General features: G+C 39.7%; 1 protein-coding gene across 1 annotated transcript; it reads right to left on the reverse strand.

Moving 5' to 3' along the window:
- Window positions 1-1,325: 1,325 nt before the first annotated feature.
- LOC123254617 (interferon-induced very large GTPase 1-like) lies at window positions 1,326-9,077 on the reverse strand. The gene has a single exon (XM_044683599.1). The coding sequence runs from the start codon at window positions 9,075-9,077 to the stop codon at window positions 1,782-1,784; it is 7,296 nt and encodes a 2,431-aa protein (XP_044539534.1). The 3' UTR covers window positions 1,326-1,781.
- Between the last annotated feature and the right edge of the window lie 2,580 nt (window positions 9,078-11,657).

The raw sequence follows: 11,657 nt of genomic DNA on the forward strand, positions 1-11,657 counted from the left end.
ATATACACACTTACATAGTTATTGACTGACTGACATCTTAAAATTGGGTGCTCAGAAATGAACATGATAGCACAGATGTGGCCTGCTGCAATAAAGGGAAGAAGGCCATCATCTCCCTTGTTTTGCATATTATGATTCCCTAAGGGAAACCAAGAATAGCACTAACTTTTCTGGATATTATTTACTTCATAAGCTTGTGGTCAAGTAAAATCTCAAGACCTTTTTCATAGCAACTATTGTATAAATGTTGTCTGTAGCTTTCCTTTTCTCTCATGAACTCTCAGAGAAGATAACCCAAAATGCTCCAATTGCCCTATGTTTACTTTAGAATGAAATACAAACTCCTCCTTAGATCTTATAAATCCCCTCATAGATGGCTCTACTCAACCTAATTAGGATAAATTAATGGGCACTAAAAATACAAAGAAAAAGCAAAAATATCACATGCCTCACCTGATGCCTACAAACACATTTAAGTTTCAACCTTCGTTAAAAAAAACCTTTAGGAGGGGGCAGCTGGGTAGCTCAGTGAATTGAGAACCAGGCCTAGAGACGGGAGGTCCTAGGTTCAAATCTGGCCTCAGACACTTCCCAGCTGTGTGACTCTGGGCAAGTCACTTGACCCCCATTGCCTACCCTTACCACTCTTCTGCCTTGGAGCCAATACATAGTATTGACTCCAAGACAGAAGGTAAGGGTTTAAAAAAAAACCTTTAGGAGATCCTACAATATCATCCAGATATCATGTTAAATATCTCTTCTCCTCTGCTAAACTTGAAAAAGTTGCTTCCATACCCTCTTCTCTCACTTAGCCATATTGAATTTGCCTTCTAATCTCATTACTGAACTTTCTCCTAAGTCATTAGTCATATTTTAACTATGAAATATAACTATCTTCCTCATTATGATTCTCTCATTATCTACTGGAGACAAAGAGTCAAAGACAGAGATTGAGAAACAGAGAAAGAGAAAGATTTATAAAAAGGGAGAGAAAAAGAGGAAAAGGGGGATGGGGAGGGAGAAAGGGGGGGGAACATAGGTAGTATGGGAGGAAAGGAGAAGAAATGGGAAAGGCAGGAGGAGTAGGAAGGAGGGATCTGCTGGAGAAGGCAGGAAGGGAGGGGATTAAGAGTAAATGGAGATGATTTTCTTTGGTAAGCAGAAGGGCTACATCACCATCCAAGAGTGGAGTCGAAGTGACAGTAGGAAATGATAATAGAAGGATATGAGATGGAGAGGAGTGAACAAAAGCATGGTCTTTGCAAATAGTCTCTATTTTTTTTCAGGAAAATATGAGGCAAAGTCCTCATCTGAAAGTGTAGGGAGGAATTTTGTAGGAGGTTTGAGCATAGGAGAAAATTTCTAGATAAGCCACTAGAGAGTGGAATAATAAATCTCCTGGGAAGAGGAGTAGGACTGCCTTACTATCATGAATAATTGAAATTATGTAAGATGAATTTGTAGTGGACTCAGTCAGTAGTTCAATGAGAATCTACAGTTCCATTCAGTAGCACATGAGTAGGTAAAAAGGAGATAGTAGTAATTCAGGGTTGGGTTGCCAAGGCATGAACAGCAATAGGTTGGTTCTCTGTTATTTATTCTGTCTCATTTAATGTCATTTTATTTTTTAATCTTTGATACCAAGTTCTGATGATTACTACATTATAACTTTTGTCTGATTGTGCTATGTCTCCTATATTCATATTTTGAAAAAATTATTTCTGTGAGAATAATTTCTCAAAATGCTTTATTTTCCGGTTCCTGGGTGGCACTAAGAATTATTATTTATTCAGATCATTCAGCACATCTTGTTTGGTAATTCTGGTCCAAGCATCAGGAATCTCACCTCTGCCCTTGAATCTGAACTTGTAATGCTCTTCTAATTGTGATCTGAAGCGACACACAAACCATTTCCAGTAGGGCTGAGCAGATGTGTCTGGAGTGATGCTCCATGTGGCATATTCACCACCTGCCTGACGATAAGACTTAAAAGGGAAAGATTTATCTTTATGACTAGGAGGATAAAATAAATCATCACTTGCTACATCACTGGTACAAAAATTGAGTGAAAACTCATCAGTATTGCACCAATACATGCCATTGACAGCCTGAGAATGATGGAAAGGGACACTGTGGTCCTCACTATGACCTTTGACTGTATTTGTACAGATTGCCTTGCAAAAGGGACATTGCTCCCAGCAGCCACTGAGCTGCTCACAGAGCATAATGTGAATCTCTGGTACAGCTCTCTCTATAAATACATTCTCACAGGCCTTTCCTACATTTTGGATTGTGGTATCCAGGCATTCATTCATGGCTTCTCTGAGGAAATCTATGTCAGTTATCTTCTGGTGTTCAATGCTTCTTAAGTCACCTCTTGGAAAGGTCAAATAACTCCCTAGCTTATTACACAATGTGTCCAGCCACACACAAGCAGAATTGTTTTGATCCTTAGCTACCAGAGTTGACTCCTGAATAGCAGAGAAGATGATGTTCTTAAAATAGTCCAAATTGTAACTTAAAATATTATTCAATTTCTCAGTTCCTCTATTTCCACAGTATGCTTCAATCTCTTTTTTAATGTAATTTTTGAAAAAACCTTCTGGTTGATGGATATATTGCCAATAATGCTCAAAATTTTCTTCCTTAGCCAGAGAGATGAGAATATGTTTTTCCAGGTTGGATCGGTTTCCATTGAAGGCAGGACAGTTAGCCCTAATCTCCCCAGCAAGGTCAAGGGCTATCTTTTTCCAGATTGCTATAGGAAGGGAAGCAGTGAGCTTACTCCCCAGAAAGTCAGCAAATGTCGTGATGGAGGTAGCACCTTGGCAGGAAATCTTAAAGCTCATAAAGAAATCCTCTTTCTTGCTTTCCAGATATGTGACAGGATCATGTGCTCTCTTGAATGCTTTGTGCATATCCCAAAAATTAGCTGCTGCTCTTCGACACAAACATAAGGACAAATCCATTTTGTATTCACTTGTAAATGTGCACCGATATTTATTGGATGCAGCATCAGTTTCCTTATCTATCAATCTCAGTATTTCATGGAAATAACTTTTGTTGTAATCCCTTCCCATTTCTGAATAAGATTCAATAGTTTTGTTGACCAGACACATGATGTCTGTGGTAGTTTGCCTTATGATCACCCTATCACTCTCTGCTATGGAGGGAGTATAAACATGATATTTTTTCTTCATTTTGACATGTTTTTCAAAATCAATGGAAAATGTTTTCCTTCTGGAAGAAGCCTTAAGTTTGCTTAAGACATCGTGCTCCTGTTTAAAATAGTCTAGAAAGACATTCTCAAAATCTACATCAATATTGGGGTGTTCTTCAGGAGGGGAACTTGAGGACACTTCACAGACCCACATTGTCCAAAATTGGTTGAATTTCTCTCTCAGTTCATCCTCACTTAATTCTTTACCCATTACTAAGAGAGCCACATCTCTACTTCTTAACAACAGCTGTTTTTCATATTCTGATTTATTTTTATCTAATTTATCTTGACTTTTCCTGGAACTAAGAAAATCAGCGGACTTTCTGGTGATTTCTGAAACAAGGGTCTCTTTAAGATTTCTAAATTTGTTCTCAAAATTTCCCTTCCACTGAATCAGGATTTCATTGTCTTGGTCTTCATCAAAATATCTTTGAAGTTCTTGCCTGATTGCTTCATATTTTTCTGCAACACTAGCCTCAATAGAACTTCTTGTGAGTTCCTGGATTTCCCCATTTTTAATCTGATTGGTCAGCTGGTTTTCTAAACCCAATACATGACTTCTAAGCTGCCAGGTCCAGTTGTTATACATTGTCTCAAGTTTGCTTATGGCCATGATCTCCCTGGTATTCTTAAAGCTGAAGATGAAGTTTTCATTCACCAAGGCTTTCCACAAATCCTGGATCCGGACTTTTATATCAGACATCTTCAGGATGCTGCCCTTGGATTCTTCTTTGGCAGCCAAAATAATTCCTCTTTTAAGATCCTGGATGTTGTGGCTATAAGTGGGGTTGGGAGCAGCCATTGGCGGATCCCCTTCCCATAGATGAGCAAAATAGTGGACCTGGGTGTTTACATCAAACCGAATGACATCTCTAAAGCAGGTAATATCTGTGCATTGTTCGTGTTCTGCAGCAGTAGCTGCCATTTCATCCAATTTCTCCTGCAGTCTTCTTCTCCCTTCCATATTCTGGTCTTTTGCAGTCATTTCCCCCACATTCTGATGTACAAAGAGACAGCTTGGAGAAATGTTTACTTGCTTCATTCTCAGAAAGGCCTGCACAGCAATTTGCAAGATATCTTGCATTTCTGAAGGATTCTCTCCAAAAATATTGATCAAAGTCAGATTTCCAAGTCCAATGACAAAGGTCGCCAGCTCATTGTCCCGATTCTGTGACTTGTTCATGAGTTCTAGGGCCCGGAGTCCTTCTGTGTCAACCACAAGGACAAAGTCAAAGCCCAGCTCTTTCTGCAGGGTCTCCTCCACCTTCACCAACTGCATGTAGGCTCCTCGTGTGCATCGCCCCGCACTGACATGGAACTGTAAGCCAAACATAGCATTCAGCAGAGTGGACTTCCCTGTGCTTTGCAGACCAAGAACAGAGAGAACAAAGAGTTTTTTGTCTCCAATTTTCTCAATTAATCTGTCAAAAACAGCTGCCACCCACTTCAGAGGTACATAGGAAGCATCCCCATCCATCAGCTCAAGGGGGTACCCAGAAACCATCAGATCAGCAGCAATTTGAGGAAGAGAGAAGAACACAATATGCCTTTGAGATGAAACTTCTTCCAAAGCTTCATAGATCTGGCCAACTTCTCTGAGGAGATGTTCAATACCCAATGAGGAATCCCTGATCTCCTTAGAGACAGTTTCTAGTTCCATTTGGTGGCGTTTTGAGGAGACATTCTTTGATTCCTTTTGGTTTTCTGCCAATGCCTGGGACCACAACTTCTTGTGCCTCTTATAAAGCATTTCCAGGCGTTTTTTGGTCAGGGTGTCCATAAACATGCCCAGCCACTGCAGGAAGTACAATTGAGTTTTGTTGTCTCTCTCTGAGTGAGATTGGAGGACTTCCAACACAGATCGCATTAAGTCATTGAGAGGAAATGCCCTCTTTAGCTGGGTTTGCCTTATTATTTGCTTTTCTGCCTCAATTTCACTCTTGTGCTGTTCAAGGCTACGGTTCCCTTTCTCTCTCAGGTGAAAAAGTTCCTTATCCTTCTTACACCACTGGTGCCAAAGTTCTCCTTGAAGGGGCAGTAATTTCTCCTTCATTTCAGACAATTTCATCTCTTTCATGAGGACCATTAAAGTTTCTGCCTTTCTCTTGGCCTCCTGACACTCCTCTCTATCCAGGTCTATAAGAAAGCCATACCGGCGAGCAACATCTGCACAGTCCTCAAGACTGAGAAAGGGACCTGAAGACTTTAGCAGCCGATTGATGACACTTGTGAGTTCATCTATTAATTCTGCCTCATTTCTATTCCTGATCCCAATTCTCACTTTCTGGCCAGAATTGTTGCTTACAGTATTATCTATGTCATCAAACAAATAAACCAAAGGTTTTGGTGACTTCCACAGATCCCGGACCATTTTTGTGGTCCTCTCACTTTTATCAGAAGCAGACACAAGGACCACTATGACTGAAGCAATTTCCTGCAGAAATTTGAGCTGTGTCTCATAGTCTTTGGCATCTCCATGGAGATTGGTGAAAGCAACACAGCTTTCAAATCTGTCCTCAGGTCTTCCCCCTGGGAAGAACCAGGAGATTTCTACCACACCTCCCATCAAGAGGCAGGATTTGTTGCTTCCTCGGCAGTGACGGTGGAAAAAAGTATCATGTTTGTGCTTACTCAGCAGAGAGTTCAAGATCTGAGATTTGGAAGAAGTAGCAGAATTCACAACTCTTATAAAGGACACAATGGGGGTAGGTACTTGGAAGATGAGTTGGTTATTAAAATTAATGAATTTGTCTTCTTTCTCTGATTTCTCTATCTGTCTCCAGTTTCTCTTGATTTGGCTGAAAGACCAAAGTGGGAATTCTATTACAGAATTAGAGGGATTGGGCACCACAAGAGGGAGAGCAAATTGGCAGATGGAAAATTTGTTAGAAATGTATTGTCTCATGAAGTCATCTGCACAATGAAAAATCATCATCTGGATGTCCATTGGGTGAATGTGGGGCTGGCCTGTGGTCAAGAGGGCAGAGGGTGTGTCACTATCATTAAACAAATCATCATAAGGATCTGAAGTGTCATTCTCAAAGTTTCTGAGAGTCCTGGTCTGACCAGTTGTGTCTCCCTCTATCTTGCAGACCAAATATCTAAGTCTGCAATCCAGCATCAATAGCTTCTGTAGGAAATAAAATGGCAACTGATTCTCTTTGTCTGGCTCAGTGTCATGAACAGAAGTCTTGGAAATCAGATGGAAATCTGCCCGACCCATCTTCCTTGGATAGTAAGGCTCCAGATCAAGCCTCTTGGCTAAGTCTAAAAAGCTGGAATTTATCACTTCATGCTGTTTGATGGTACTTGGTTCTGGTTCACATAACTTCGTCTTTCTCTGAGAGATACTTTCCAGTTCTTTTTTCACCTGGTCCATCTGTAAACAGTTCAATGTAGCTTCATATTCTCCACGGATGAGGAAATTCAAGTCTTTCTCCAGAGTTTCCCAATCATGACCTGCCCTGGGTTTTGAGAGTATATGAAGGACTTCTTTGGACCATGACTGTCCCATGTGAGATTGCATGAGCTCCAAACGTTGCTTCTTTTCTTCTGAAGACACAGAAATAGGACTAGTGGTAACTGTGAGTCCTGTGAACAGAAGGAATGCCTGAGCCATATAGGCACGTTTCCTATTAAGGTTCTGGTATTTTTCATGGGCTTCTTTCATTTCACATAACAGGAAATTTAAGTCTTTACGTCCTAGGAGACAATGAAAGGTTTCGTTTTCCTCCTTGTACCCTGCACCAACTGCAATGGAAAGTAACAGAAGGTATGTGCCTGACTCTCCTGACTGTTTCAAGGCCTTGAGAAAGGAGCTGAGAAATGAACTGATCTTATACGTGGCCTTTCTTCGAGCTTCTTCCATCTTTCCCAAGAACTCTAAGTTAGGATTTATTTCAAGAAGGCCATTCTTTTCCCTTTCTAAGAGTTCAATGAAATCATCAAATTCTGTAACATGTATATGTTGTTGTTGCTTTGCTGAGTGGAAAATCCACTGCATGATTGTGTGACTCTGTGGGAAGTCTCTCACTTGATAGACATGAGGATACAGAAGGCTACGCAACTGAGATTTAATGAATTTGACTTCATGAATTGGGGAATCCTTGTAAAAGTTGACAATGTCCACCAAGAACTGTTGCAGAGATGGGTTTTTGAGACAGATATTAACCCAAGGGTCATAGTTCCTGGTCTTCTCACTCAGCTTTTGCATGAAATTCATCATTTTCTTCAACTTCTCCTGAAGTTCAGAGATTTCCCAGGATTCTACTTCTTCTAAAAAAGACTTTGCATCATCGATTGCACTCAGTAATTCCTCTCCATCCTGGGTCCTTGCATGTAGGCCAGTCAAGGCTGTATAAGTGTCTGTGAGGCAGTGAGTCAATTGAAGGGGATCCTGAAAATCTTGTCTATGGTTAGACAGAATTATATCCCAGACAGGCACTAACTGATAACCTCTGTCAATGACACACCAGGTGCAGTTGCTAGCCACAAGACCAGCTTTCCATTGTGGAAGAGAATCTACCTCTGGGGGGCCTCCTGTTTGGAACACAGACAATTGGAATCTTCCTTGCAAATTAATGGAATTTGTATTGTGAGAAGACATTTGAGATTGAGAGTTTGATATATTCGTTCCGGCTGCAACCCTCACCCCAAAACCAGAGTAGCTGCCTCCAATATATACATCAAGTGCCTCTGAGGCTTGTTTCTTCACATCATGCAGCTCCTCTGACCTGAAGCCTTCTGTTACAGCTTTCCACCAGAATATTCCTCCCAAATGCAATGGGCCCTGGTTCACATGAGAGCCAAACCTTTGGAAAAATGCCTCACATCTACGCTTCAGTACTTGAGTTTCTGAACCATTGGAGTAGATCAGAAGTTTCTCTAACTGTTTCAACTCTTGCAGAGCTGACCTGCTAAGATAGAGCTGATCTTTTGCGAAGTGGCAGCAAGCCAGTGGGACGTAACTGAACCTGGTGAGGCAGCTGTAAGTGTTCTCAGAGTGTCTCCTATGGACCTCTCTGGAGTCAGAAGATCTGGTATAATTAGTGCTGGATTCCAGGTTCCATCCCCAGCCTCCACCCTTGGCCAAAAAGCTAACAGTAAAACCCAATTTCTCCATGTTTTGGGTAAACAGCGCCTCTTCATGAGAAGATGAAAATTCCTTGGTTTCCATCCGTGTCCCCTGTTCTGGGCTGAGCAGAAAGATGTTCTCTGGGAGACTGAGCAGTTCTTCTCTCCTCTCCAAAAGATCCTCAGGCTGGCCAGTTTGGTAAATCCCCTGCAGGGCTAGGCCACCTGACACTCGTTTCAGGAGCTCCTGGTCAGGAAAATTCTCCCTCTTGGAGAGAGTGCCTTCCATGAGACTGAGGTTTCTCTCCATATTTTCTATGACCTCTGTTAGGGGTTTCTTAGTGATTGGCCAGTACTCTGGTGGGATCTCCATGGCCTGCCTCAGCTCTTCTTCTTTCCTCCTCACAATCTCCTCTTGGCGACTTTTACCTGCCGCCTGCATCTCCTTCAGTTCTATCAAGACTGACTGTGCTCTCTCTTGTCTCTTCTTCACTGTCACCCAGTGCTTCTCTTGCATCTCCTCTGATCCCTGAGTGCTGGACAGCTGAAGAAGTTTTTCTAATGCCCGTTTCTCCCATTGATGTTTGGCCTCTGATTTCAGTGTCAGAACTTCCTTCTGTTCTAGGTGCTGTAAGGCTTGGACAGAGGTCACATCCAAGCATTCCTGCAGCTTAGATAGCCAGTACTGGGGATCCAGGCCCACTTCTTGCAACTTCTTCTCCAGGTCTCTTATTCCAGAGTCTTCATGATCTGGTTCAATAGCATTATCCCTTGGTGTAGACATGGCTGTAGGAGAGATCAAAAAATTAATTAGTCAAAAAGTCGCTTTCACTTTGGGAGGAAGGATCCACAGGAAATATGTGGGAAAAATTGTAAATATGTGGGAAAAGTGATATATGTTCACTCTGTTCTTCGGCCCCAGAAACATCACTGAATGTACATGATACATGTGTAAGCAGAAATGTCTGATGATTTAGAAATGTGGCATTTCTAGCCTAGCAAGATGTGAAGAACAGAGGTGAGAAGAAGAACATAAAATGGCTCAAATAAATCATGTGACTTAATCCTCTCTCCTCATCCAATTACAATTTAAAATATAGAATTGGCCCAATGTCAAAAAGAATCATGAAAATTCACTAGAAAAAACTCCTTAAAAAGCAAAATATGCCAAATCAGAAAAAGAGGTACAAATTTCAGTAGAGAAACTAATTCCATAAAAATTAGAATTGATCCCAAAGACTGATATCAAGAATCAATATAACAAAGCAAATGAATGAGAAAAATAGAAGAAAATGTGAAATATATCATTGGAAAAGCAACTGACTTGGAAACATAGATTGAGGATAAATAATTTAAGATTTATTGGACTACCTAAGAGCCATGATAAAAAAAAAAGCCTAGATATCATATTTCAAGAATTATAAAGGAAAACTGAAGTTATATTTTAGATCCAAAGGGTTAAATTAGACATTAAAAAAATTAATTTATCACATCCTGAAAAAGATCCCAAAATGAAACTCGTAGGAATATTATTGGTAAATTCCAGAGCTTCCAAGCCAAAGAGAAAACATTGCAAGCTGTCACAAAGAAACAGTTAGAATATCATTGAGCTATAATCAGTATCACAAAAGATTTAGTAGCTCTCATGTTAAAAGAGCAGATAGTTTAGAATATGATATTCTGCAAGGCAAAGGGGCTAGGATTATAACAAAAAATGGCCTATCAAATAAAATGAGTTTACTCCTTCAAGGCAGGAGGTGGGGGGAGGGAAGATATTTAATGAAATAGAGATCTTTCAAGCATTCCTCATGAGAAGATCAGAGCTGAATAGAAAATTTGACATTATATTCAAACACAAGCCTCAATAAAGCATAAAAACTTAAATATGAAAAAGTAATCATGAACTGACTCAAACATTTTGGAGAGAAATATGGAATCATGCACAAAAAGTTATAAAACTGTTTCTTTTGACCTACCAATACTGCTATTAGGTTTACTTCTTAAGGCAAATAGGGAAAATGGAAAAGAACCTATATTTCTAAAATATTTCTTGAAACTCTCTTCTTGTGGCAAAGAACTAGAAATCAAAGATTGTCCATCAATTGGAGAATGGCTAAACAAGTTGTGGTATAACTGTGATGGAATTCTACTGCACCATAAGAAATTATAAAAGGATCAATTTTTTTTAAAACCTAGAAAGTCCTACATCAAATGATGAAGAGTGAAATGAGCAGAACCAAGAGAACATTATATACAGCAATGGAAATATTATTTAAAGAATAATGTGTATGTGTTGGCCTCCAAAGAAAGAACTGATAAAGAGAAATAAATGAGATAAAAGTTCATATATATGTATAAAAAACACATGTATGTTTCATATATATATGTACACACATATATATATCTTTTTGTCAAAATGATGACTTCTCTAATGGAGGACGGTAAGGAAGGAGGAAGAATTGACAGATATTTTAATGTAACAAATTTATATTTTAAAAAATTTGAATTTTTTTAAAAGAGTAATCATAAGGGCAGCAATAAAGTTTAATTTATTTTTCTGTATGGGAAGATTATACTTGTAACTCCAAATAACTTTATTATTATTAGGACAATTAGAAGGAGTCTACACAGAGAGAGAGCATGAATGTGAGTTAATTATGTTAGGATGATCTCCCCAAAAATAAATAAATAAGTAACTAAAGGGACAAGAAAGAGGGATACATTGGTAGAAGGGGAAAGAGAAAGACAGAATGAGGATATTTTTCTCACATAAAAGAGTCACACACAGAAGAGCTTTTCTAGTGGAAGTTAAAAATAAGGGGCCAATGCTCAAACCCTGCTTTCACTGAAACTGATTCCAAGAGGGAAGAACACACACATACACACACAATTGAGTACAGGTTTCTATCATATCCACTAGGGAGATAGGAAGAGAAGATGATAAGAGATGTGGAGCAGGGGACATTAAGGGAGTCCATGGCCAGAATGAAAAGACAGCAAGAAGAATAAAAAGATCCTGTTGTTGTTGTTCATCCTTGATTTTTCACAGAGGACAAATGATATCATAGGTCAGTGATTCCCAAAGTGGGTGCTACCACCCCCTGGTGGGGGCTGCAGCGATCCAGGGATGCAGTGATGGCTACAGGTGCATTTATCTTTCCTATTAAATGCCATTAAAATTTTTTAAAAATAATTTCTGGGGGAGCTAAGTAATATTCTTTCTGGAAAGGGGGCAGTAGGACAAAAAAGTTTGTGAACTACTGTCATAGGTGATGTCTTGACTTGCATATGAATTGGATTTAAGTAAAACAGAGTTGCCCAAAGTCATCAGCCTCACTCTCTTTTCCAGAATCATCAAATTCCA

This window comes from Gracilinanus agilis, unplaced genomic scaffold (genome assembly GCF_016433145.1).
Source record: "Gracilinanus agilis isolate LMUSP501 unplaced genomic scaffold, AgileGrace unplaced_scaffold268, whole genome shotgun sequence".
Lineage (NCBI taxonomy): Eukaryota > Metazoa > Chordata > Mammalia > Didelphimorphia > Didelphidae > Gracilinanus > Gracilinanus agilis.